At 38.2% G+C, this 27,677-nt stretch overlaps 1 protein-coding gene across 2 annotated transcripts in view; it reads left to right on the top strand.

The window, feature by feature from the left end:
• Positions 1 to 26,837, top strand: part of SLC35D2 (solute carrier family 35 member D2) — a gene marked incomplete at its 5' end in the record, with an annotated part of 60,429 nt that extends 33,592 nt beyond the window's left edge. The window contains 7 exons of one of the 2 annotated variants that reach the window (XM_084236631.1): positions 872 to 940; positions 4,051 to 4,153; positions 6,056 to 6,148; positions 14,901 to 14,968; positions 24,257 to 24,335; positions 25,487 to 25,569; positions 26,586 to 26,837. In XM_084236631.1, the coding sequence (XP_084092757.1) occupies positions 872 to 940; positions 4,051 to 4,153; positions 6,056 to 6,148; positions 14,901 to 14,968; positions 24,257 to 24,335; positions 25,487 to 25,569; positions 26,586 to 26,688 (598 nt within the window). In that variant the 3' untranslated portion in view covers positions 26,689 to 26,837. The remainder of the gene's footprint in view (positions 1 to 871; positions 941 to 4,050; positions 4,154 to 6,055; positions 6,149 to 14,900; positions 14,969 to 24,256; positions 24,336 to 25,486; positions 25,570 to 26,585) is intronic. The other variant, XM_084236632.1, reaches the window with a different exon arrangement.
• Positions 26,838 to 27,677: the final 840 nt, after the last annotated feature.

Here is a 27,677-nt window from a genome sequence, read left to right as displayed (position 1 = left end):
GTATGGTATCCTCTCTCCTTTTCCTCCACTTTGCTTTTACCTAGCAAATTCTCAACATCTAGTCATCTTTCCAAATCATTTCTTTGAATTGCTCATAGCAGTAATTTAAGGACAGATGGTTTATTCACTTAAAAATAGTTGTCTGTTTCCATGTTTCATTAAGAACTTAATGAATAATTTTTAGTAATAATTTTACATTAGACAAATGATACATGATTGTCATAGAAAATTATTAAAAATCTAACAATCCCCAATCAGATATAAATCTGTTTCCTGGAGTCAAATGGAATATACACACATCATGGAGTACACGGGAGATATTATCCACATAGAGAAGTGCAGAAAATCAGAGAAATCCATTCTGATGCAGTAGTTATGATATATTAGAATAAACTAAGTTTTATAATGTTGGCTTAAAATTCTTAATTTTTCTATGAAGATTATTTAGCAATGGAATTTGGATGATGGCTCAGTGCTTGAAGTCCTATTGTTGAATTGTATCTTAATCTCTGGTTGCTTGGTATAAGCACCTGCCAACTAGATCCACCAGAAGGAGCACTTCTATATTTTGTCCCAGTGTTTCTGTAGTAAGAACAAAAACAAGCTCATAATTAGATAAGGACAACTGCTTAAGGAAAAAAGTAAATTTGTTCTGAATCACTAGTTCATTAAAGATGCTTTTAGTGCTCTCTCTGCGTCAACCTTTATCTATCTATCTTTATCTATCTATCTATCTATCTATCTATCTATCTATCTATCTATCTACCTACCTATCTATCTTGTAGGTAGCTAGCTAGCTGGCATTTCATTTCATTTATCTATTATTTATTTTTCTATCTATTATTATTTATTATTTATTTATTTATTACAGGAAACAGTATTCCTTGAACATCATTGTCAGTGTGTTTGCTATCATTCTTGGTGCTTTCATCGCAGCTGGGTAAGATGTTGGACTGTTTCTGCTGAATAACTTCTTTGTGTCCTTGACAATAGGCCTGGCCCCATCTTAATTTTTCATTTTCCATCTGGCTGCAGTTGAATTGAGCAGCCAGGACACAATTATGTTGATGTTAGTGGAATTTCCATGTGTTCTGTGAAAGCCAAACCAGATTTCAAGTTAGTCAGAATGATTCTTAGAATAAATGAAGAGAGCATAGCAAGATACAAATACAACCTTACTTATAAAAAGGAATAGGGAATTGTATGGGGACTATAACCAAGATGAAAATGTACACATTGTGCAAAAATGATGTAAAAAATATATAAAATAAAAAAACTAAATAAAATAAAAAATAATTAAAATAAAGAAGTAAAGCATTTACAAAAAAATTGTTTACTTATATTACTGAATGCCTGTCTTTAATATAAAATTTTTGCTTGAAAATTTCTTAGGCATTTCATCAAAAAGAATAACAAATTTATAAAGCCCGCATACACTGACTTGTTTTACCATACGTGATGCTATAGGAGTCAGTATTTTCCAGGTTAGAATACTCTCATTAAATGTTCATATGTTTGGGACATACCTGCAATACCAGTGTATGACTATCTTATTCATTAATATCTAAGACTAGGAATGAGGACTTGAAGTTTGTATTTGAAAGTGAGCACTCAGACTCTAATCTTTTATAGCATGGTGATTAAATCATGTGTCTACAATTATATTCCCTGGGTTCAAAATTTAGCTATGCCCCTTGTCAGCTTTTTCTTAGCCTCTCTATGCCTCAATCCCTCACTTATAAAGCAAACATAATAATAGAAAAGAATACTTACTTGGATGAGTGAAGGAAAGAAAAGATTGGAGTAATTTCATTTAAACTGTTTAGTTCCCTTAACTCAGAAGTGTGAGTTCTGTTTCAATTAAAATAAATAAGGGTATGGACTGTAGAGCCTGAATATTTGGAACTTTATCCCACTCTCCTAATCTATTAGCTCTGTAAGCTAATTGCCTTGGGCTCCCGTTATTTCAGCTGCAAAATGGAGATTAGACTAGCATCCCCCTAGTGGCGCATTGTGAGAATGAAGTGAGGTTACCAATAAATAAACCAAGGTTTCCAAAAATGCACAGCCAAGTTCAACTGACACATGCTGAGTATTTACTGTATTTTAGGCATTGTTCCTGATGCTGAGGAATCCAGCAGGTAACAAAACAGACTAGAATCCTTGCCTTCATGTAGCTTCCATTATAGCTGGTGAAGACAAACAATAAGCACAAGCTAGATTAGAAAATACAGCATGCCAGAGTGCGACATATATATGGCAATGATATTATTGTTTACTATTGTAGATATATTTAGTTTCTTACCCAGAAGTGACATGTGTTACTTCCTCTCATTTTTTTTTTCCTTTCATGTGGAAAGAAAAGTTGAAATAGGATATCTGTGAACAACCAGAGTTAACCATGAATCTGCTCTCACTTATAAACCCAGTTCATTCTTCTTAAACACCTTTACTTTAAACTACTGACTTAAGCCAATGGGGACCATATCCCTTCCCTCCCTAGCAGGAGGCCTTAGAACACTGGAAATTTCCCTAGTGGCTCCTGGGGAGTGAGCAGGCAATTTCCCACAGTCTGTGCCCCTGAAAGCCCCACCTCATTCATGCAACTCTTTGTCATTTTAGGGAACAGCAAACCTCTGAACACTGACTCAAGTGTGGGTCAGCAAGCAATTTGGAAGACTCAATTTTAGATTTTATTTTTTGGAATGAGCCAGAGCATTCTTCCTTATGAAGATTTAAAACTAATTTACATTTTCACAGATGTATTTGTAGACAATGCCAGTGGAAGCCTCAAGCAAAGTCTGATTTAATTTGCATTCATATTTTGTTGCAATTTTTGCCTATTTATTTCTCTTTGAAATAAACTTATTTTGACATTAAAGGGGATCAGAATATGGCACCCTAAAATATACCACTTTGGCGTAAGCATTATGCCAGCATTAAGCTGAAGGCAGTTGAGCATCAACAATACAGAAAGAGGTCTCTGCCCTTCCTTTCCTGACAAGAAACAGGCCACTTATTTCCCTTAGTGAACATGATATTCCGTTTTCACCCTCTCCCATGAACAAACTTCACCTTCCATTAGATTCCCCTCGATATTTCCAACTTCCTTACCTATAATTTGTCCCTCAAAACACAACCCTTTTCTCTGCTAAAATATTGTATAAGCCACAGACTCTAGTCACTTCTTTGAGTTTCACTTCTATAAACTCCTATGCGTGTAAAATATTTAGCATGATTTGTATTCCTTTCCCCTCTGTTTAGCTCTCTGTCTATTGTCAGTTGAGTTCACAAGCCACCAGTTACTGAAGCTGAGTGGGCAGGGGATATACATCCTTGGTAGTGTCTGCAAGATCGAGTGCAGGTGGACACATCCCATTCTGGCTCAGCTGTTGCTCTCTCTCCTCCTGGTGCCATATCCTGCCCCGCCACTAATATTTTTATACCAGCATTATTTATTTAAAACTGAAATTAAGGAGAAGGTTTCAGAAGAACTGGTAGAAGGGAGCCTTAGAGGGATTGCAGAAAGGGAATGGGCCCCCTGTCCTGCCTTTTTGATGGACAGGTAGTGGGGGCCCGGGTGGGGGCCTTAGACACCAGATGGAGGTGTCAGTTCCTCTTTTGACCCCCTCTTGCCCTAGTCACGGCCCAGCTGTCCCTACAAGGCTGTACCCTAGGGATGGCCCTATTTAGTCCAACAAGCAAAGCCACTGGGTGAATCGGACAAATCACTCCCGTCAGAGAAGCTGGGCTTGCCAATTACTATGCTGCACTATTAGTTAGCAAGAAGAAAGGGCTTTGTAGTGAAAGCAAGTCCCTCCGATTTTAAGTCATTTGTGATGAAATTGAAGCCACCTGATGGCCTGGTTTTGTTTTTGACTGGAGCCAAAACAGAGGAATTAACCATTTATTACCACAGAGGGGAAAATGTGTCAACAAGAAGGTAGACTAGCATCACAAATGAATTTGATCAGGGAAAGATTAAACAGTTGACCTGGAGGCTCAGTTGTGAGTTTCTGACTAACCATCCTCTTGTGTTCTCCCTACTAGTTCTGACCTTGCTTTCAACTTGGAAGGCTATGTTTTTGTGTTTTTGAATGATATCTTCACAGCTGCAAATGGCGTTTATACCAAACAGAAAATGGACCCAAAGGTACAAGATCTTACTTCTCTGACTTCTCGACTTTTTCATCTGGGCCCTGAAATGACACGAAGAAAGTAAACCAATTTGCAAAGTTGGCATGTAATTTAGTTTACTTAATATGACCTATGCATTTCTGATGTCTTTTCAGTTACCTTACTTGTGTCTTGCAGTGTTTTGGGTGAAAGATAGGATGGGAAAAGATGCCACAATCTTAGATGTAAAGTCAGAATATAGAAAAAGGGGGTGATTTTGAAAGGCAAATTGAAAATACAAGAAGTTTTTTTTTCCAATTCATCATCAGTGATGAAGGCAAAGTCAGGGATTTGAGAGCAGCTGTTTTTTTTTTTTTTTTTTTTTGGTATTTTCTTTTTTTTTTTTTTAATTTTTTTTTTTTTATAGAGGCATGTTTTTTATTTATTTATTTGTTTGTTTGTTTTGTTTATACATGCACTGGGTACAGTCAGAAGCGTGGGAGGGTGAGAGAATTCACCAGAGCCAGAGCAGGGAGCAGAGCAGGCAGAAGGACCGAAGTACACTGCTGAGGGGAGCAGCGGGCGGCAGGAGAGGTCTGCGCGCCATGTGGGACCCTCTTCGGGAGGCCGGGGAGCAACCGGGGATTGAACCGGCGCCGCAGAGGCCGCAGGCAGCTTCGCAACCCAGTGCTCAACCGCTGCGCCACCGGGGAGGCCCGAGAGCAGCTGTTTTGACAGTGTGCAGACCTGGGTTAAAAATCAAAGTTTGGGCCTCCCCAGTGGTGCAGTGATTGAGCGCTGGGCTGCGAAGTTGCCGCAGCTTCTATAGCACTGGCCACCGGGCGAGGTTCCCACGTGGCGCGCAGACCTCTCCTGCCGTGCCTGCTGCTCCCCTCAGCAGTGTATTTCATCACTCTGCCTGTTCTGTTCCCTGCTCTGGCTCTGGTGAATTCTCTCACCCTCCCGTGCTTCTGACTGTACCCAGTGCTTGTATAAATAAATAAATAAATAAATCTTTGGGGAAAAAAAATTAAAGTTTGCTGCTTACTGGACATTGTGACTTTGAATTTCATCTTCTCCAAACCTCAGTATTCTCATCTGGGGAATGAGATGATTGGAATGGGTAATTGTAAGGTCAGCCCAGCAGTCTTGGTCTCTCCTGATCTTAAAGGGCTGGTGGGACAATGAGCTTTTCTTCCAAGTGGCTGCATCGGTGTGGAGGCCCCAGCCCTCATCCCACCCCAGCTGTTCCCCAAGCAGGAGGATGAGCCAGGCATATGTTTCTTTGTTCCTGGTTCTTTGTGTTGTGTGAGGGAGTTCTCTCTGACAGACAGGCTTATTTCTATGCACTGCTTTTCATCTGCATTGTTGGCTTTTCTGTATGGCCATTTGTTTTTTCCTGGTAGCAGTTACAAAAACAGGTTGGTTGCCTTCTGAGAGTCACACTGTCACCCTTTATGGAAAAATGGTAAAGAAGTGGCGTAACCACTTGCATGTAAAGTAAATTTATACAGGGTTGGAAAAATGGGATACCTGATGTTTTAACCCTGCTGCTTTTTAATAGAAAGAGCAGATGTTCTTAAGAAGTCCTGTTTATATTAACATTTTTAATGTTCTTTATTCTGTTCCAGATTTCCCATTTGAATAGCATGCCTTAAAATAAAAACCAACTAGAATGTTAGAGATGAATGGAATCTCACAGGCAACCCATCTCCATCTGTTTTATCTTTCATGTTTGTGTAAAACAAAAGTTTATTCTGAAATCACAGAATATTGAAATGAAGCATTTGTGTCAGAAATTTGCTGTAAATATACCAATATATGGTTGGTCAGAAAGCATATTTTAACTCTGCTTAAATACGTAGTTTTAGGAATGGCTCTAGAAAAATCTGATGCTTCTTATTGCTAAAATTAAATGGGGTTTTCTTTCTCTTTGCAGGAGCTAGGGAAGTATGGAGTGCTTTTCTACAATGCCTGCTTCATGATCATCCCCACGCTTATCATTAGTGTCTCCACTGGAGACTTCCAACAGGTGAGCTGGTGAGGGCCTTTACATTCTTAGCAGCCTTTAAAAAAAAATGTTAATATTGAACCTTTGCTGCTTTCTGAAACACAAAGTGTAAAGATAGCAGGAAAGGTATATGTAAGGTGTATGAAGACCCCAGCTATATCTCTGACTTGTTCAGTGACATTTATCTTAGTGTAATGGTGGTGGGGGGTGTGTAATGTGTAATGTGTGTGTGGGGGGGCAAGAAGTAGTCACAAGAAATCTGCTCTTGAAGCTTTTTAAAAACAATAGTAACAATTAAAACCAATAGTAACAAACAAAAACAACAATAAAAATCTGAATTTAGGCCTTACTTGCCTCTTTTGCTGATACAGGAATCTTGGGGAAGCTAATTAACTTACAAGATGATTTCGATAGTTTTAAAGAATGGATCTATTTACTACCTTCATTATGAACATTTTAAAATATACACAAAGTAGAGAGAATAATTTAAAGAATTATCATATACCCATTACTCAGCCTCAACACTTTTTGGAATTTTGCAATGCTTATTTCATCTATTATTATCTGCTCTCATTTTTTCACCCTGGAGTACCTTTTAAAATTAAAATGTATAAATAACATACACCATTATTTTCAATTCAGGTGTACAACAAAATGAGTCAACATTTGTATATTGTGTGAAATGATCACCATAATGTCTATTTACCATCTTAGCAACTTCAAAATTTGTGATACCATATTATTGAATATAGTCCCCATGTTGTACTTTACTGTTGTACTTTACTCCTTGACTGCTTTTATAATGACTGCTGTCAGTTTGGTGCATTCTGGCCTAACTACTATGGAAAGCTGTCTGGAGGTTCCTCAGTCTACTGAAAATAGAGCTACCATATGACCAAGCAATTCCACTCCTAGGGATCTACCCAAAGAACACAAAAACAGTGATTCAAAAGAATACCTGTACTCCTGTGTTTATGGTAGCACTATTTATAATAGATGAAACCTGGAAACAACCCAAATTCTCAAAAATAGATGACTAGATCAAGAAGTTGTGGTGCGTATACACAATGGAATACTATTCAGCAATCAAAAAAGATAAACTCTAGGGCCTCCCTGGTGGCGCAGAGGGTTAAGACACAACCTATGAAGCTGTCCACAGCCACTGCATCATGAGTTTGATCCCCGGCCAGGGAGATACCCTCATGGCGCAGCAGACCTCTCCTGACTCGCCTGCTTCTCCCCTCAGCAGTGTATTTCAGTCAATCCGCCTCTTCTGTTCCCCGCTCTGTCTCTTGTGAATCCTCTCACTGGCCCCATACTTCTGGCCTGTAACCCAGTTCTTGTATGCATAAATCATAAATCTTTGGAAAAAAAGATAAACAATTGCCATGTGCATTTACAGCAACATGGATAGCGCTGACTTATTTCAGCATAGTTCCTTCTAGCTCCATCCACATTCTTGAGAATGGTATTAGTTTATCTTTTTTGATTGCTGAATAGTAATACCTATGTTTTCTTCTGGGAATTGGATAGGTTCAGGTCTTATATTCAGATCCTTAATCTATTTTGAGTTAACTTTTGTGAATGGCGAAAATAGTGTTTCATATTCATTCTTTTGCACATAACTGTCCAATATCTACAATACCACTTATTGAAGAAACTGTCTTACCCCATGAATTTTCTTGCCTTCTTTGTCATAAATCAACTGACCATATTGCATGGGTTTATTGATATATATGTATCTCTGTTTTTATGCTAATATACTGTTTTAATTACTATGACTTTATAACATAGTTTAAAACCAGGGAGTACAAGCTTCTACGTTTGTTCCTTTTTCTCAAGATTGTTTTTGCTATTTGGGATATTTTGTGGTTTCATGAAATTTTAGTATTGTTTGTTGTAATTCTATGAAAAATGTCATTAGAATTTCAATGTGGATTGCATTGGATGTATAGAGTGTCCTGGGTATTATGGACAATTTAACAGTATTATTTCTTCCAAACCATGAACAGGGAATATCTTTACATTTCTTTGTGTTCTTTAATTTCTTACATCAATGTCTTATAGTTTTCATCGTACAGCTCTTCTACTAGCCTATTTAAGAAATTTATCCCTATTTTATTCTTCTTAATGTGATTCTCGATGGACTTGTTTTTTTAAATTTTTCTTTCTGATAGTTTGTTGTTGGTATAGGAATGCAGCACATTTTTTTATATTGATTTTGTATCCTGCAACTTTGCTAAATTTGTTTGTTAGTTCTAATGGTTTTGGGATGGAATCTCTAGGTTTTCTTTTTTAACTATAAAATCATGTCATCTACAAAGAGTGACAGTTTCACTTCTTCTTTTCCAGTAGGATACCATTTCTTTCTTTTTCTTGTCTAATTGCTCTGACTAGGGCTTTCAGTGCTAGGTTGTTTAAAAGTGGCAAGAGTGGGTAGGCATCTTGTCAAATGCTTTTTCTGCCTCTGTTGAAAGGATCTTGTGATTTCTATGCTTAATATTATATAGCACATTGGTTGTTTTGAGAATAATGAATCATCTTCTGGACAGTACAGGGTTGTAGGGCAGGGGCAAGGTGGGGAAGCACTAAAATGATGCCCTCCAGCTTTAACTGTAATAAGGAGAGTATAAGCACAAAAGTGCCTACCTGTACATTCATCCCTGTCTCCTGGGAGATTGAGAATAACTAATGAATCTCTTTCATGTATGCTTTAGGTGCTTTTCAAGTTGTAAGTTTTCGTAGGTCCTAGGTATGAATTTGCAAGCTTGCCTCTTAAGAGCAAACTTTGGTCCTCTTGGGTTTCCTGATTGCAAGCCCTCTGGGGGAACCAGTCTCCCCTGTGCAGATCCCAAGGGTCGGGATGCCTGATTTCCCAGGAAGAAGTTCCATATTTGTGAGCTCCCTCCCAATTGTGGGCCTTTGTGTTGGGGGTGTTTCTTTGTGAGACAGTGTCTCTGCCTTTCCTGCCCATTTCACTGCAATCCTTTTGTCCCTCATGGAGGAGTTGTCAAGTTCATTTTCAGATATTTTTTGGGAAGAATTGTTTCGTAAATGACTGTATATTTACTGTATCCGTGGAAAGAGGTGAACCTTGGCTCTTTCTATACTACCATCTTGAACTCCCTCTTTTCCTAGTGTATTTTAAAGACATCATTGCCTTGCCTCTAAATATTTCAGGATCTACACTTGAATTTTGAGAAGGTAGTTGTCCTGCACACCCTATCTACTGCATACTCATGAGAGACAAATAAAAGGGTAAATTAGCAGAAAGAAACAAGGTCCAACTAGAAAGAGAGAAGGCCATGTCTCTTGGGAAGGATGAATGTCCAGGCTCACAGCATCACAATGGTCACTTTGAAGTGTGAGACTCCTGCCTAGCCTCGCTTCATCAGAAGTTGTGAGCCATACCACTTGTAAGAAATTTGCCTGTATCTTAAGGGGGAGAATTGAAGTTCATGTGAAATACTAGGTGTACTAAGCAAAATCGAGGTCCAGGGTAGCCTCTGCCTACAGAATTAAGCTCTACTTGTCTGGGGGCTAACCTCATTGCTGGATGGGGGTGGGGCTTCAGAGAGGCCAGTACAGAGCCATACCCACCATAGGACAGCATTTCTGTATTTAATAATCAGCAAGGAGAGTGATATTCACAGGTTGAGAGTCTATCTCATCTGTAGCTTCTCAGAGCTTTGAATGACTTTAGGGATACTACAGGTCTGGTGGGCTGATGAAGTGGATGTCAGGGTTTGTTGTTCTTTCTCAAAACTATACTTTCTCATTTTCTAAGAATAAGGGAACATCAAAAGGGCATAACAGCGACATCCCCGGGGATCAGCAGCCATTTCCACGTGTTTATATCAAAGCCCACCAAGAAACACTAGAGCTCTCTTTGTGTGTCCTGTTAATTCAGTTTTGGACAATAGGCAACCTCCCACGCCTCTCTAGTAATAATAAGCAGGGCATCTCAGCAAATAGTATTTATTTTTCAGCTACCATCAATTTAGTATCAACAACATTATATATACATAAGTGAAATTATGAAGTCTCAGTGAAATTGCCCTGTGGCCATTCTCATATCATTATCATAGAACGGCATTTTCCTTTTGAAGTTAGTGGAGTTTATCTGTTCTGAAATTCTGGTATTTTCTAGCTGTTTCAATCATATTTATATTTCTAGAAATAGAGGTCTAGAAACTTCCAGAGACGCTCAGGACACCTGATTGAAACTAAAGGCATATTCTCTATAGGATCTGAGTTATGAATGCAAAGTGACAAGAAACTGAATTGTAGGTACCTTATAGTTAGATAGAAGTATCATGCCAATAATTTATAACATTGGGCCTTTTCTGGTGGTGCAGGCGGTTGAGCGCAGTTCTGTGAAGCTGTCCACAGCTTCTGCAGCGCCTGTTTGATCCTGGCTGGCCACTGAGGGTCCCACAAAGCGTGGCAGGCCTCTCCTGTCTCGCCTGCTGCTCCACTCAGCAGTGTATTTCATCAGTCTGCCTGTTCTGTTCTCCACTTTATCTCTGCTGAATCCTCTCACTCTCCTGCACATCTGGCCTATACCCCAGTTCTTGTATAAATAAATAAATCTTTAAAAAATAATTTATAACATTGTTTCAATAGGAATATGTGTCCCCACATCCAAATCATTGATTTATAAGCTTGTAGCTTGGTGCTTTCGTAAGTTATCACCTATCTGTTATTATACTTTCTCATCTAATAATAACAATTATAGCTTATACATCTGTTATAAGTAAAGGCTGATTCTGTCAGACATCACTCTCTAATAAGCATTGTATGTGAACAATGCTCAGACAAGAAGGTACTGTTTTTAACTATTCTTTATGAAAGGAATCTAGGGCACCTTGTTTAAGTAATTACCTGAAGAAGGAGGTAATAGGTCCAGGGGTTCTGGCTCTGGGAAACATCCTTTGCAGTAATCTCTATGATTTTATTCATATATGAAATGTGTTTTCTTGTTCCTTCACAGAGGGAAAACCATAACCTCTCACTTATCTCAGAGACTATGAGGCATATAATATACTTTAATTTATTAAATCCTGGTATTCTAGAAGAATACTATACTCCTATTTTGGTTGGCAGTGCTGGAATATCTCAATATTTACCCTATATAGCTTATTACATTCGATTCCTAATATTTCAGGCAACTGTTTCATAGGTACCTTAGAACCCCAGCTATGATTACTATTTAGAGAAATTTATGATGCATCAGAATTAAACATATAGATTTATGTAAAAGTCTATAAGAAAAATTACAATTAGAAAAATATTTCAGCTACCACCAAATTGATTTTATTTATTTTATTTATTTATTTTCATTTTTAAAAAAGATTTATTTATTTATTTATTTATACAAGCACTGGGTACAGTCAGAAGTGCGGGAGGATGAGAGAGTTCACCAGAGTCAGAGCATAGAGCAGAGCAGGCAGACTGACAAAGTACACTGCTGAGGGGAGCAGCAGGCGGCAGAAGAGGTCTGTGCGCCATGTGGGACCCTCACCTGGTGGCCAGGGATTGAACCGGCACTACAGAGGCTGCGGGCAGCTTTGCAACCCAGTGCTCAACCGCTGTGCCACTGGGGTGGCCCCAAAATTGATTTTAAACCAATCTAGTGTCAGTAACAACTGTTCATATTGTTTTTTGCTAATGCTACCTATACAGCTGTATATATAACTGTAAGAAAAGTCATTTTATGAAATGGCAAAATATAAAACTTAGAAAGTTAAAAATTGAATATATTTTGATTTAAAAGTATTTTCTAATAAATACAAAAAGACATGGAACACTTACTATAATCAATAATAAAAGCATTCTTTAGGAACAAATGAGATTTTTTTTTCACTACTAACATTGATCTCAGTGTTCTTTGACTTAGGGCAAACTTCTTCCAGTTGGTTACTTTTAAACATTTTGGATCGAAAATCAAATATAATAAGGAAGCAAATTTGTATAATTAGGTGTGGCAGTGGTCTGCAATATAAAATTACATTTTTTTTGGCCTAGTTTGGTTTAATGGTACCACAAGCTGATTGATGAATTCTAGAGTAATATGTTACCTTCCCTTGTTAATGGAAGGAGTGCTTTCCCGGCTGACTGGAGAGGGCCAGAGATTGTGGGCAGACTAGTGAGTGTTGTTCACAGCTCTGGGTTTCACTCCTGGACCTTGGCCTTCCCTTGTTAGTAGATCTTTTTATCTCTGCGAACAAAGTGGGCAATGCCAGCTCCTCTGGTTAATAAATTAGGCCCTGGAAAATACTAATCAGGTATCACTCTAATAGCTTCAAATTACATTCAAGTATTACAGTTAATAAATAACAGGACCTTTTTTTCAACTGAAAAAAAGCCATAAATGCATGATGAAGAAGATTCAGACTCAGACTATGACAGAAATAAAAAGCCTGAAGGAAGAATTACTTTATTATTATTTGTCTTTCTTTTCTCTTAGAGTAAATTATGCTACCAGTATAGTCTTATCATTATTAAAAGAACAAGATAAAACTAAACTCTCTCAAAATTTTGGTTGGCAAAGAAGCCAAATGTTTTCATGAAAATTACAAAATAGCCGTTGGAGATTTATATGCTATTGGGGATATATAGATTTTACTTGCTGGTTGCATAAATATTTTCATCTTCCTGAGTAAATAAATGTTTTCTTCATTTGCTTTGATGTTTGGGGTGGTTTTCTTTTATTCTTAATTCTAATATCAGACACTGAGACTTCTCCCCAGTATTTATTTGGTTTTGTGTTTTTCATGCCTTACTGTAAACTTTCTTGGATGCTTTCTGTACTGCCGATGGTCTTGAGACTTGCCAGTTAGACAGATTTATATTATGTTTTTATTATTTTTATTATGTTTTTATTATTTTTATTATGTTTTTTTCACAAGTAAGCATTAAAAAAAGTTTTATGATGGAAACTTTCAAACCTTTGCAGAATGAGGGAGAATAGTATACCCATAGACCCATCAGCCAGCTTTGGCAATCATTGACATTCAATAATGTATACATTATATTCAGACACTGGCTGGTTTAAAACCAACTGGTTTAAAACTAGGAAATAATGTACACATTCAGATATACATTAAGTAATATATGTCTTTTTGATAAGAGAGGTGAGGGGTGTGATATGTAGCATGCTGTCTATGCGGTAATACTGTGTTATGTATTTGCAAGTTGCTGAAAGAATAAATCTTTTTTATTCTTATTCTTGTCCTTAATGGGGGGATCTGTTTTATTTAAATTTTTTTCTATTTCTCTCTCTCTATTTTATATCATTGTTCCTTTTTGTACAGCTTGCTTTCTCATTTCAGGTATAGTCCCCATAAAATTCCCACCAAGTCACCTATGAACCATCACCATAGTCTCTTGTGCTCTTCCCACTCCTGTTTTAATCTCACCACTCCCCCTCCCCTGCTGAATGTCTCTGATTTATAGTTTCCTGCTAGTTTTGCCCCCACCCTTATTTGGGTCCCCCATATTCCTCCTATAAGTGAAACCATCTGATGTTTTTCTTTTTCCTTCTGATTTATTTCACTAAGCATAATCCCCTCCAGCTCCACCCATGTTGCTGCAAATAGCAGGAGCCTATCTTTTTGAATTGCGGCATAGTATTCCATTATGTATATATACCACATCTTCTTGATCCAGTCATCTGTAAAAGAATAAATCTTAAAAGTTCTCATCACAAGAAAAATATTGGTCATGGGTATCACCTAGACTTGTAATCTTTTTGTAACGCATGCATAGATCACATCATTATGTTGTGCACCTGAACCTAACATATTGTTCTATGCAAATTATATCTTAATTAAACAAAGTTACAAAAGGGAAATGGGCTGAGTATTCCTTGTGAAACTGTGACAGTAGATAGAGTATGATGAGGTTTTATTCATTGGGGGAGAAATTGCAGTCTAATTGGTTTAAAAGTGTTGAATGATAAACTAAAAATGATTTAAATGGTTTTAAATATAGAAAGTTAGGAAACTTAACTAACAAAATATTGCTTAATAGAAAATGAATAGAATTTGTATTTAATCACATATACACAGTCAACATTTGTATAGTTTTGAGTTATCTCAAGCTTAGTTTTGGATGTAGGCAAGGAGAAAATCATGCATTGAATATTCCTTTTAATCGCTACCTGTCATTTAAAAAGGGTTAATTTAATTTTCTCAGCTGGGTATTATGAGCAGACTGTCTAAAACTTCTCGGTCTACTCACCTACTCTAATCACATGATTTCTTTGTGAATAGCAAATAATAGTTCATGATATATCCTAAGCATTTGCAAATTCTTGAAAATATTTATGAACTTAGTCTTGTCAATATTATTAATTTTTATTATATAGTTAATAAAAATTAATAATCTAAGATTATTTATAAAAATCCAACTCTGATTTTTTGACTATAAATTAGTAAAGATTTAGTAACAGTCACAGCATTAAGTTTGTTCTTGCCACCTGCAAAATTCTAAAAACAATGTCATTAAAACCTCAGCTTGGCCTTTTGAGGAAGTTAAAACAAATAATGCCCATTTTGTAAAATGAACCTGAGGTTCAGGGAGGAAATAAAATTTGCCCAGTGTTATCTGACTGCCATCACTTAGGATTTATTAAATCATGTTTTCTGTTTGGAAAAGTGGCTGTTATACTGAAACACATTTTGCCAAGATCATTAGTTGGTAATATCACTAGATTTAAACTGCAGTATTATTAATTTAACCATTCATTTTCTTGCTTTTTTGATAATAGGCTACTGAATTCAACCAATGGAAGAATGTTGTATTTATCATTCAGTTTCTTCTTTCCTGTTTTTTGGGGTAAGAAACCATAGATAAATAAGTACAAGTTTTGGTCTGTGGTATCCCTTCACAAGTCAAAATCTATGCTGCTCCAACCTTCTCTGGCATGTAGTTCTGCAGCAGTAGGGTGGAGCGAGGACACCTGGGAATAAACCCTGAAAGACTGGGAGTAAGGAAAAAACCATTTCTTTTAAAAAATTTTATTTATTAATTTTTGTGTAGAAGAACTGGGATGTAGGCCCTAGATGTGGGGGTGAGAGGATTCTCCAGAGACGGAGTGGGGAGCAGAACAGGCGGATTGACTGAAATATACTGCTGAGGTGAGCAGCGGGTGAGACAGGAGAGGTCTGCTGCGCCATGTGGGTTAGCTCCCTGGCCAGGGATCAGACTCATGTTGCAGTGACTGCCAATAGCTTGATAGTGCTGAGACTTATAACCTCTGTGCCACCAGAGAGGTCTAGATTAATCAAGTTTCTTTACTCAACTTTTTTTCTGTTCAAATTTTACACTTCTAGTGGCTACATTTAAATTGTTACAAACATAATTAAACAGCCTGGTCTGCTGCAGGAAAGGAGCCCAGGTGCTTGCCCAGATAAAGGACAAGTTTCCAGAAAAAAGGCAAGGTGTGTGGGCAGACCAAGGACCTAAGTCTTGCAGCAAGGGGAGGAGTGGGAGTGATAAGAGTAGGGGAAGAAGATGCAGGGGAAAGAGAGGGTACGCAGGTGGGTTGTGGGTGGGAGGGCCACACCTAAGGGGAAGAAGAACTATAGGGAGTTGATCCACAATATAAGAAAATAAGTCAATAAATAAATTTAAAAAGTAAACTCCTATTAGAAAAAATTATTTTATTTTTAAAATTTATTTAATAAGACCTAGAGCTAATCAGTATCTCTATCTCCCTCCCCCCTTTTATTCTAAAAGATTTGTTTTTATTTATTTATGCATCCAGGAACTGGGGTGTAGAGCAGAGGTGTGGGGGGTGAGAGGACTCACCAGAGACAGAGTGGGGAGCAAAACAGGTGGATCTACTGAGGGGAGCAGCAGGCGAGACAGGAGAGGTCTGCTGTGCCATGGGGTTAGCTCCCTGGCAGCTGTGGAGGGCTGTGGTGGTGATAATCTGAGATTTAACCCCTACCAAGGAGGCACAAAAACACTTTTGATACTGTTGCACATTCTACTTCAAAGTTAATGTTGCCTATTGATTTGTGGAAGTAAGTCTTGAAGTCAGCTGATGTATCAAGTAAGTACTATGGTTATTGTCTTTGTCACACTGTCCCAAGTTTTCCAAGATCCCCAACTCACATAAATATATATAAATGACAACCATTTTCTATACTATTGGGCCTACTATATTTGGGAAATTTCTGGGGAGATTTGTTGGCCAATGTTTTGACCAAGAAACTGGCTTTTCTTAAAAATTTCCTTCAGTGTATCTTCCTGTTGAAAAACCATGTAGTTTGTGTCTTTTTAAAAATCTTCCCAAAACTTGAAAATTCATTTTTATGGATAGATAATATATGCAAGTAGGAGGCAATCTAAGCAGTGCAGAATACACAAGGAACCTAGGCCTTGCCATCTGCTAAGCAGCCTCCTGTCTGCAGGCAAGATCTGGGTGAGTCTCAGGTCCCTTGCTGAGCTGGGCACCTGTGGACACAGTACCTGTGTCTTATCCTATATTGAAAGGGCCTTTGAATTAACGCCCTCAGGGAATTACTTATCAAAAGATTTTGCTGAAGGCCTCCCTGGTGGCATAGGGGTTAAGTCTCAGCACTATCACCACCATGGCCTGAGTTCAGTCCCTGCCAGGGAGCTAACCCACATGGCACTATAGACTTCTTCTGTCTCACCTGCTGCTCCCCTTAGCAGTGTATTTCAGTTGATCCACCTGTTCTCCTCCCCACTCTGTCTCTAGTGAATCTTCTCACCCCTTGCACCTCTGGCCCACACCCCAGTTCTTTTACGAAAAAAAAAAGAGACAGATTTTCCTGAAAAGGAAGATGAATTTCCCCCACATTTTTTGTTACTAATAAAGCAGAACTCATGGTCTCTTTGAGGAATACTCTTCAAATCTCGAACTTGATTTTAAATGCGATGGTGTCATCAAGCTTAGTGAAAATATGTCTCTCTTCTGTTCAGTAATTCTTTCTTTAGTTGTATCCGATTTAACCTGTTTAACTTGGTGATCTGCTTTTTGATTTTAGCAATTTCTGTTTTATTAGTAAAAGTTCCATAGTTTTCTCCCCAAACTTATCTGTTTATTCCTAACACTCTCTCATTGGTGACCTTTGTGACTATGATTCCTTTTATTTTTTAAAATGATACACACAGTGATTTTGTATTTTGTATGCAATTAGTCTATTTAATGTCATTCTTAAAAATCCAAATATATAGTTTGTGCCTAAATAAGTAATTTTTTAAAAATATTTATTTATTTATTTATATAAGAACCAGGGTACAGGCCAGATGCGTGGGAGGGTGAGAGGATTCACCAGAGACAGATTGGGGAACCAAACAGGCAGACTGACAAAATACACTGCTGAGGGGAGCAGCGGGTGAAAAGATCTGCCGTGCCATGTGGGATTCTCGCCGGCCAGCCGGGATTGAACCGGTGCTGCAGAGGCTGTGGACAGCTTCACAGCGCTGTACTCAACCACCTGCGCCACCAGGGGAGGTCCTAAATAAGTAATTTGTGACTGTCATCTTGGCTTGCTTTCCTGTGTGTTTGGTGATCTCTGATTGTGAGCGTATTGCTTACTCTTAATCAGTCCCGAGGGAACATGAGGACCTTTCCTACAGGGACAAATTGTTTTGACTCCTGCTGGTAGGTAGGCATTGCCCCAACATGGACCTCTTCAGGGTCTGGACTCAGTGTGTTACAATGTCCTTCCTTTCCTGGAGCTGGTCCCAAGGCTGCTTTCTTGTGGTCAATGCAGCATTGTTCCTTATGGCCTCCAACCTGAGTGGACCCCATCCTGTTCTGACAGCTGTTGTGACTCCTGCCCGGCCCAGACCTCTATCCCTCCATACCAAGTTCCTCCCCTTTTCAAAGGGCGACCTTTTGTTACTCAAGGCCAACAACTGCTCAGATAATAAGTCCTTTCCAGGCACTGGTTGTTCTGCAGTGGAAGGGTCCTTTAGGGTTCTTACCCAGCCTCTGTTGGAAACATGAAGTTAGCAATATATTTTTTGTTTTTCCAGTTGTTAAGGACTTTTCAATTTGAAAAAAAAAATGTGCTTTTATTTATTTATTTATTTTATTTATTTTATTCATGTTTGTAAGTTGCCTTTTGTCAAACCATCTCTTCCTCTCTCTGATTAAACCAACAAACCATATTACACAGCATTTCCTTGGCTCAGCCCATAATCACCTTTTAGCAGTAGAGAAAAATTTCAAACTCTCCTCATTTTAAACTTGATAAGATATTGTTTTCCCTCCCTCCCTCCCTTCCTTCTCTCCTTCCCTCTTGCACGCCATCATTTCATGATACCTTGTAGAAAATCAAGAAGTAACCCCTGACCTATCCTTAGCACGTGATGTGGTAATGTGGTAGACACACCTGGATTCACACTCCCTCTGGGCTTGGCCTATCTGTTTACCATTCTGTACATTTTTTTTTTCCATTTTAGTGATGTGCTTCATAGAAAACAAATGCTCTTGATATAGTATCAGTAGTTACTTTGCAAATGAAAGTATTATAAAAACATACATAAATAAATCAGTAAAAATGGTGGAAGCATTAACATTCCAGGTTTCATCCCATTTTAAGGATGAAAACTGATAGACTTCAATTTTATAAATGGGTCTTTTGAGGACACTGTAGTCATGGTGTTGTTTCAACAGTTAAAAGCCTGAAATCTGGAATCAGATGACCTGGGCCTGAATTCTGGCATTGCCACTTATTAGCTCTGGCTCCTTGGGCAAGTTATCTAATCTCATAGAGGGTCTTTATCTTTAAAGTGGGGATGATGAGCTAAAGTAATAGGCTGGTGGGCTATGTGGATTTAATGAGTTTTTAGTAGTGGTAGACACATAGAATATGTGTTTGATTGTTGTGTTTGATTTTTAACAATTTATATTTTATACTTAGAATAAAAGAAAATAAAATAAGTTTTATTTATTAAAAAATTTAAAAAATAGAAAATATTTCTATTTCTTCAGGTCATCCTGTTCTGTTTGTCTTCTTTTCATCCTACACAGATTTGGTTCTACCTGTAGTCCTTTACTTCAACAGTGTTCCTCCTGTTACAAATACTTTACCTTCAAAGGTCAAATTTTAATTCTGAAACTGCTCTGGAAGGAAGCTTTCATTTTGGCATGGTGAATTTTCAGAATCCTGCTTTCTCGTAGTTTTTCACTCTAAGAGTTGGGCCAATTGCTTCTTTTGAGTAAACTCTTCTGAGCACAGCCTTGGTTTTCAGAACAACTGGGCTGACACTTCTCTCTGCTCCCTGCTCAAGGATCAGCTCCCACTTAACACATATGCATCCCAACCCCTGACTCCAGGACTCCAGTGCTCAGCTTCTTACTGCTTTCAAGTTTGCATTTCACACTTGCTTTTTCCACCAACCAAACCTCTATCCCAAGCTGAAAATATAATTAAAACATTGTAACACACTTAAAAAGTATAGTAAGATGGCACTAGAGTGGTGAAAAGAATAGACTTTAAATTTTCTTTTGAGTTATGGTAAAGGATGCAGATTTATGAAATTGTGCTATTTGTAATCAGGAGTTTGACAATAAAGCATTTGATGGAGTCCAGTTGTGTCAGGAAGATAAACTGGATCAGGAGAGCTAAAATAACTTGAAACAGGCAAAGATAAAATATAGCCTGGGATTTAAGGTGACAAACTAGATTTTACAAAGCTAGCTCTGCAGGTCTCTTTAATTTTTCTGAGAAATGACAGGGTCTGGTTAACCAGCACCATCCCTGTTGTCCTGGAGGCAATTATCCCAATGAAGCTGTAGTACATTCTTTAATAAAAGCACAAAAGTATCAAATTTTCCCTACTTATAGCATAAAAGATGCTTCATTTTTTGAACCTGCACTGATATTGCTGAGATGCAGTGTCTAGGAGAAAAAGGGATACTATAGATTATGGCAGAAATTTTAAAGAACACAGATATTCTCATTATTTTTCTACCAATCAAAGAGTATAGCATAAAATTGGTGCCTCAGGAAGATGGATCATATTTGTCCCATGGTCTTAGCATCCCTGGCACACCAGCGATGCCTTGGGTAGAAGCAAATTCTTACCAATGACGGGCAAAATGAGATTAGTTAAAATTTGTTGAAATCTGGAATTATAAAAGAATAATGTGCTTGGGTTGTGGTTGTGGTTGTTGGAAGAAGTGTAAAAGTAACCTTTTATTTTGACCACTTGTGCTGAATAGGTCTTTATATGCTCTTGCATGGAACGGCAATTAGCAACAAGTTATAAATGAGGTCATTTGAGTTCTTTTGTGACTGTCACGAGCATGCCACACAACCTTGGGTAAATTGTTTTTTATGTCATTATCAGAAGCTGGGAGGAATCTTTGGGCAGGGGTCCTGGGGGTTTCCATCTGAGTGTCTCCATCCCTTTGGGCCCTTGTAAGGCAAAACATGCAGTTGGCATGTTGGCTAAATATACGTATATGTGTGCTATTATTTTTCAAATGTATACATATCATATATAATTTAAAAAATTCAGAGTGGCAAAAACGTGACTAAGAATTCACAATGCTTTTCAATATCGTTGCATTTTATTAATCCACAGATGTTAAAGTTAAAATTAATCTCACATGGAGGTTGACATTTTTGGTGTTAAAAGTGATGAGGTTTCTCTTATATTGAGTCAGTGGAGGTTCTTTTAGTTCCTTGGTCTTAGGAAAAGGATTGCCTAGTAATGTATTTGCACATAGAAACAGACGATGTTTTTTTGAAAACAATTTTAATGCACTGTGATCCTAGTGGTTTTATCTTCATCCTCTCTGTGGTGATATGAAGAAGTGCAGCCTTCCTATTTGAACAGAAAGTGAATGTTCTCTTACTAAGACCCCATCTGTCACTTGGAAAGACTGATACTAATCAGACTTGTTCTGGGACATTGAGGAAGGTAGCTAGCTCCTCCTGTCACTCAGCCTAGTTGGTGAGTGTCCTAGTTGGTCATGCTTGTGGTAGGGGGATACTGGGATCCTAGGGTGTCTGCCAATTCTGAATGTAAATCAAGGTGATTTTACTAAAATGTAGGATGACGAAAATGTTGCATGTTTAGGACCGTGGACTTGGATTTTTGAGCAAAAACAAAAAAACCCCCACCAAAACAAAGCCATGATTGATTTGTTTAAGGATGCACTCAAGTTTAAGAAGCTGCAGGAAGTTTTTCTGTATCCCGTGATCAGGTTGGGCTCCTTCCCTGAACTGTAATCTCTGTTATTTGGTTAGAACTTGTGCTTCCCCAGGAGAGATGCCATGGATTATGTATCTGTCACCCAGGGTGAGTGGTGTAGGCACCAGTAACCTGAGGCTGAGTTTTTAAAATCTTCTTATTGTGTGCATGGATAGAATTATTTGCAGTTCCCCAGGACTCTAATGCTGAATTTATTAAAATTGTGATCCTTTAAAACTTAGATTTTTTTAAAACCTTTAAGTTCAATGTACAAATACTGTTGCTCTATTTATAAAGTTAGTGGGTTTTGCTTTTACATAAAATCATTTACTTTCATTATTTCATTAATGGTTTATTAACTTCAGTTTAACTGATTAAGATCTCCTAGAGAATTTACTGTAAATTAGTCCCATTTACAGCCAAATTAAAGTGTTTCAAACATTTTAAACTGCATTTGTAAATATGAGTTACATCTTTTTTTTCTCCAGCAACTTTTTGCTCTAATAAGACTCCAGCAAAGCCAACAAACCAGACTGCTTTATACACCTGTTCAGCTCTTTGAATTCTAATAAGCCAAACCTGGAAATGCAGTAAATCAACTTCTTCTAAATATTCAAATACTGTGTGCAGACTCACTCAGATTCTCTTGATAATTTCAAATGAAAATTGCAAGTCTAATATCAATTACACATTTCAAATTAAATCATAAAGATAGGATTTTTTCTGACTTGTCGAATTGTTATCACCTTAATAACAAAGACATTTTAAAGATTATAAAACTTAAATTTGAATTAAGCTTATTCCTCAACTTAATGTAAAAGCTTGATGCACTTTGTCTCTCATTTTTCCCTTCTACAGCTCTGGTAATAAGTTACTGTGTTGAAGACTTGTCCTGAGTCTATTACTAACAACCATAGATTTGGGCCTGGATTGGAGCCTGGGCAGTAAGCCCAGAGACACAGTGTAGAGGGCAGGACATGGGCACAGTGCAGGTTTTCTGATCCCATGCAGACCGGGTAAAGGAGGAGTCAGAGTCCTCAGTGGGTTTTTTGCAGGTCTTTTATTGGGGTTCACCAGGCATATGGCAGGCAGGGGTGCTGGCTGGGGGGCTGGGAGGCTGGCAGGCCTCCCAGCCCCCAGCAAGTCTTCACTCTATCTGGGCTCTCTGGCGTTCGTTCTGCTGCTTCTCGGCTTCTCTTTCGGCCTTGGCTTCTACTGCTGCTGCTGCTGCTGCTGCTGGCGTCCCCCCGTGACGCCGCCCTTAAAAGCACAGTCTTAGCTCAGCTGAATCCCATCTACCTATGCCCACACCCTATTTCAGATGCCCGCCGTCAGGCATGCATTCAGGACAAGGATCCATCATCTATCCTGATGGCGGAAGGGCAGAAAAGTCTGATATTTTCTTTACCCTACACACAGGCTGAGCTCTTTCTTAGAATCTGGGTCCCTGTTGCTCTGTCAGTGGGGGTCCAACAGGCTCATACCTTTTAACTGAGATTTAGCTTTGAATTGCATGCATCTTATGCTCTCTCTGTATCTTTCCAATTCCATTTCAACCAGTTTTGATTGCATTTGGGTTCAACACCTAGTCACCTGATTTGGGTAGATAGAATTTGTACCCCACTTCAATAGGGGTTACCTTTCTTTAGATTGAACTTCACTTTCTTTCTTGTCTGGGGCTTGGTCACAATTCTGCAGTCATTTTATTGAAAAGTAAGTGTCAGTGCTCACTGGTCAGTGTGAAATGCTCGTTGAGTGCTGAGGAAATTTGGTTGTCTGGTACAGGGGTGTTATTGCCATGTGGAATCCCAATTTCAGTCCAGAGCAGCAGCTCAGCTACTTTTACCTTCTGATACCTGTGGTTCTCAGTGCTGTGCACAGTGGAATCATCTGTGGGGCTTTTATACACAGGGCCGGGGCCCCATCTCAAACCGATTGATCTTTGCCAGGTGACACTGTTTTCAAGGTATATCAGATGATACTGATATGCAGAGAGAATTAAAACCACTGTTTACCATAGCTCTTCGATGCAGGATTTCAGATCATTAAAAAGGTCTTTTTCTCCACATCCTCACCAACATTTGTTGTAGCTAGTTTTTTTAATATGTGCCATTCTCACTGGTGCAAGATGGTATCTCATGGTAGTTTTGATTTTCATTTCCCTGATTACAAGTGATGTTGAACATTTTTTCATATGCCTGTTGGCCATTTGCATTTCCTCTTTGGAGAAGTTCCTTGTTAGCTCTTCTGCCCAAAAATAGATGACTGGATCAAGAAGATGTGGTGCATATACACAATTCAATATTACTCAGCAATCAAAAAAGATAAACTCATACAATTTGCAGCAACATGGATGGAGCTGGAAGGGATCATGCTCAGTGAAATAAGCCAGAAAGAAAAAGAAAAATACCGGATGGTCTCACTCATAGCAGAAATTTAGAAAACCTAAATAAGGAACCAGGAAAAAGACTAAATCAAAATCAATAAGCAACTATACACCAGAGACACACTACAGGAGTGCGAGGGGAAGAAGAATTAGGGTCAAAATAAAGGGGATGGGAATTGTATGCGGGAATATAACCAAGATGAAAATGCGTACATTGTGCAAAAATGAAAAATGATGTAAAAATATATAAAATAAAAAATTAAATAAAAAAAAGTCTTACTGTTCTTGCTCCTGTTTTGTGGAAGCATGCATGGGAAATGCACAGAAAAATGAAAAGAATACTTAAGGTAGACTTGTTGGCTATGCATGATTCGCTCCATTTTCTTGTCATAAGTCAGAGTGTAAATGATGTTTTAAGTTGTAGGTTATAAAGTCCTTATGGTATGATTTCTTTGGTATTTGCTTGAAGCACTGTATGGGGACTGCTGACTCCCCATCTGTCATTATGAACCAGCTCAGCAGGGCACTCACTCCTTGCTCCCTCACCCCAGGTTTCTGCTGATGTACTCCACTGTCCTGTGTAGCTACTATAACTCGGCCCTGACAACTGCGGTGGTTGGAGCCATCAAGGTAAGTGGAGCAAGCCTTGGAAGGAACGACTGAATGGTGGAGTCATCTGCAAATCCAGTCTTTGCAATAGAATCTGTTTGGTTTTGTTATTGTTATCAGTGCTATGGTAATCCTTACTTCTGATCTCCTAATTCAGAAAACAAGGTTAGATTTACAAAGGAGACAACTAGTGATATTTAAATCGGGGGTGATGGGAAGAGATGGTCTGGGAAAATGAAGTAAAAAATGCTGAAAGTTTCTTTGCTCACCAAGAAAGCTGATTATTTACAATTTGGTTTTCTGACCCTATAAGAAAGGGAATCCCCCTGACCTATTTCAATATAGGTGCAGTTGATGAACAACTTGGGGCTTTAGGGGCTGGGTGCTGAACCACTGCACAATAAAAATTTGAGTGTTTCTTATAGTTGGCCCTCCAAATCTATGGGTTCTGCATGCATGATGGATGTAACTGACTGACGGTGGTAGTGGTTTTATCCATGAATGTGGAACTTCATTATGTGTTTGTGGCAAAAGTATATATTTTCATGTAAGTGGAGCCTTTGTTTCTGAAGGTTCAATGGTATATTCTCAATTATAATAAATTTGTAGATTGATCTGTAGGTATGTTTTTTGTTTTGTGTACATTCACTTGAATATACTCACATAAATACACAAAGGAGTACAGTTGCTTGGTTTTTCTATTCATGTGATCTCCTGAATGAGGGAAAAGAACTGCCTACTTCCATGTAGACCTGTCTGTGGACTGCCCAGAGACCTCCTAAAGTACTCTGGACAGAGTACTTCTTGGGATTAATTTGATATCTCTTATTTGCTTAAGTTTAGGATCAAAGGGATTAAAATTTACTATCCAGTGATGGTAAAGAGATATGTGCTGGCATGTAGATTACGATCCAACTCTTACATCTTTTTCCTGTATATAAACTGGAAAAGGGCATGAAAAATGCAGTTTTCTGTGATTATGCCACAGTGTACTTCATTTCTTTATAAAGCCATCTGCAGTGGGTTTTATTCATTCATCCTGTGAACTCCCACTGTGTACAAATATTTGTGCAAAGTAACTAAAATATTTATTTTCAGATTTCACTTACATATATGTATTTCTCTCTTATTTCTAAAGTAATTAATTCTCATCCTCTTTTTTTTTCTTGCAGAATGTATCCATTGCCTACATTGGGATGTTAGTTGGTGGAGACTATATTTTTTCTGTGTTAAACTTTGTAGGATTAAATATTTGGTAAGTGAATTTTTTTTAATGAGCTCATTTTAGTAAAATAAGAATTTTAAATTGTCTGATTAATATATGTTAAAGAGGAGTGGCATTGACATTGCTATTTCTAAGAATATCCTGCTTAAATGACTCAATTTATTTATTTTTATGACATATTCCCATATACCCTCTGTCCTACGGGGATATATGTAATGAAAAGCCAAGGGACCAAGATCTGAATTTAATTCTTGTGTTTTCCTCTCAGAAAATTCCCTAAAATTAATTGTCTCCCCCTTTTGAAAGTGGCCTGAGTGAGCATCAAAGGATATTGGAAAAATTGACTGCCACAGTTGTGAAAGCATATTGGGGTGCCAGGCAGGGGTGTTGTTTTCAGACAGTGATATATAGAGTTTATTCAGCATTAACCTGGTGCTTATCTTCTCTCCAAGATTCTATTTAGATTTGGTGTATTCTTTTTCTCCTCCGTAAGATTTGTAAATAAAGGTGGCAGTGTTTATTCTCAAGTAATTCACAAACTGCAGGAGAAAAACTGGGAGCTTGAAAAATGTCCATCAAATTAAACTGACTGTATTTACAATGAGGTCAAGAACTTATGGTGTATCACCTACAAAATTTACTTAAATTTTTTTTATTGAATCTATTTTTATAAGCTTAAGGTATATATCATTAAAAATCAGCATGTGTGTATACTACATTAAGTTCACCACTAGAAGTGGTGGTGAAGTTCGACACTTCACCATAGAATTGGCCCCTTTAACATGATTTCCCCACCCTGCCCTCTCCCCACTAATTTGGTCTTATAGTCTAAAAGTTGACATTTGTTTTATTTAGTTCATCCTTTTGTTTTGTCTATATATCATGTATGAGTAAAGTCATACTGTGTTAATTTTTTTGTGTCTGAATTATTTCACTAAGCATCATGCCCTTGAGGTCTGTTGTAGATGGTAGGACTTGATCTTTTTCTTTTTTTAATAGCTAAGTAGTATTTCATTGACTTATTTTCACCATTTTTTTCCTTTCAGCATGGCAGGGGGTTTGAGATATTCCTTTTTAACTCTAAGCAGCCAGTTAAAACCAGAACAACCTGTCGACGTAGAAAACATCCCTCCGGATTTGAAGAGCTAGAATCCCTGGCTGAGTTGTGGACTGACCTGGAGTCTGGTGGAGGGGGGTGAGCGTGGAGGGGCTTCCCAGGCTAGGACTGTAAAGTCAGAAGTTTGGAATGTGGGACACCCACTCCCCTGGTTAAAGCACAAATAGGAATGTCTGGAAAACACAAAGAGAATCTACCTCATGTGCTACCCACCATGAGCCATGATGAGTGTCTGGCCAAAGCCTTACCAGCCCAAAGTGAATCTTTTCTAAGTAAGCCATTGGTTAAAAGGATGGTTTTCAAGAGGAGAACCCCGATTGGTAGGGTGCACATCCACTTTCCGTGCTGCTGCTTGCTGATATGTGTCCCTAACAGGGAGTTAAAGGTGGATGCTGTGATGCTATTATTGGCACCTTGGCCTTAACTTTAAAGACCTCCACTAAAACAGTGTCAGCAGGAACATTTTTTTCTGTTTAAACAAACATGTCTTTATTTGAATGAAATTAACCAGCTAAGTGCCAGCAATTTGTTAGCATCGATTTAATCTTACATGTTGTTACCTTTTCCCAGTCATCAAAGTAAAATAAAAAATAATTTAATGCATGCTTTGTACTATGATATTATCATAGACAGGCAGAAAAGCAGCAAGTCAGTTATTCACTCTATTTTGAAGGGTGACATGTCTTAAAAGCTCATGGTGGGGAAAGATTACAAAATAGCTTAGTCTGTACCACCAGTATTAAAGTAGCTTACATTTCTTTTCTCATTGCCCTCCAGGTTTGTTTTGGGGGTCTTTGAAATTCAGCTCATGTGGATTTAACCACAGCTACATTTGCCCTCAGGCTTTCCTTCCAGATCAACTGTGTGCCTGTGTAGGCAAGAGTATTTGTTTTCTCTGCACACAGAACACTGCGGAATGTGTGGGTTTTCTTCCCTGACTTAAAATAATTCTCCAGCTCTCTGAACACCAACTGGGTGTCCTACAATTGAATTCTGACACTAACAAGTTAAAACTGACCCT

The sequence above is a fragment of the Talpa europaea genome, assembly GCF_964194135.1.
Source record: "Talpa europaea genome assembly, chromosome: 7".
Lineage (NCBI taxonomy): Eukaryota > Metazoa > Chordata > Mammalia > Eulipotyphla > Talpidae > Talpa > Talpa europaea.
Note: the sequence above shows the minus strand (reverse complement) of the source record. Positions and strands in the feature narration are given on the sequence as shown.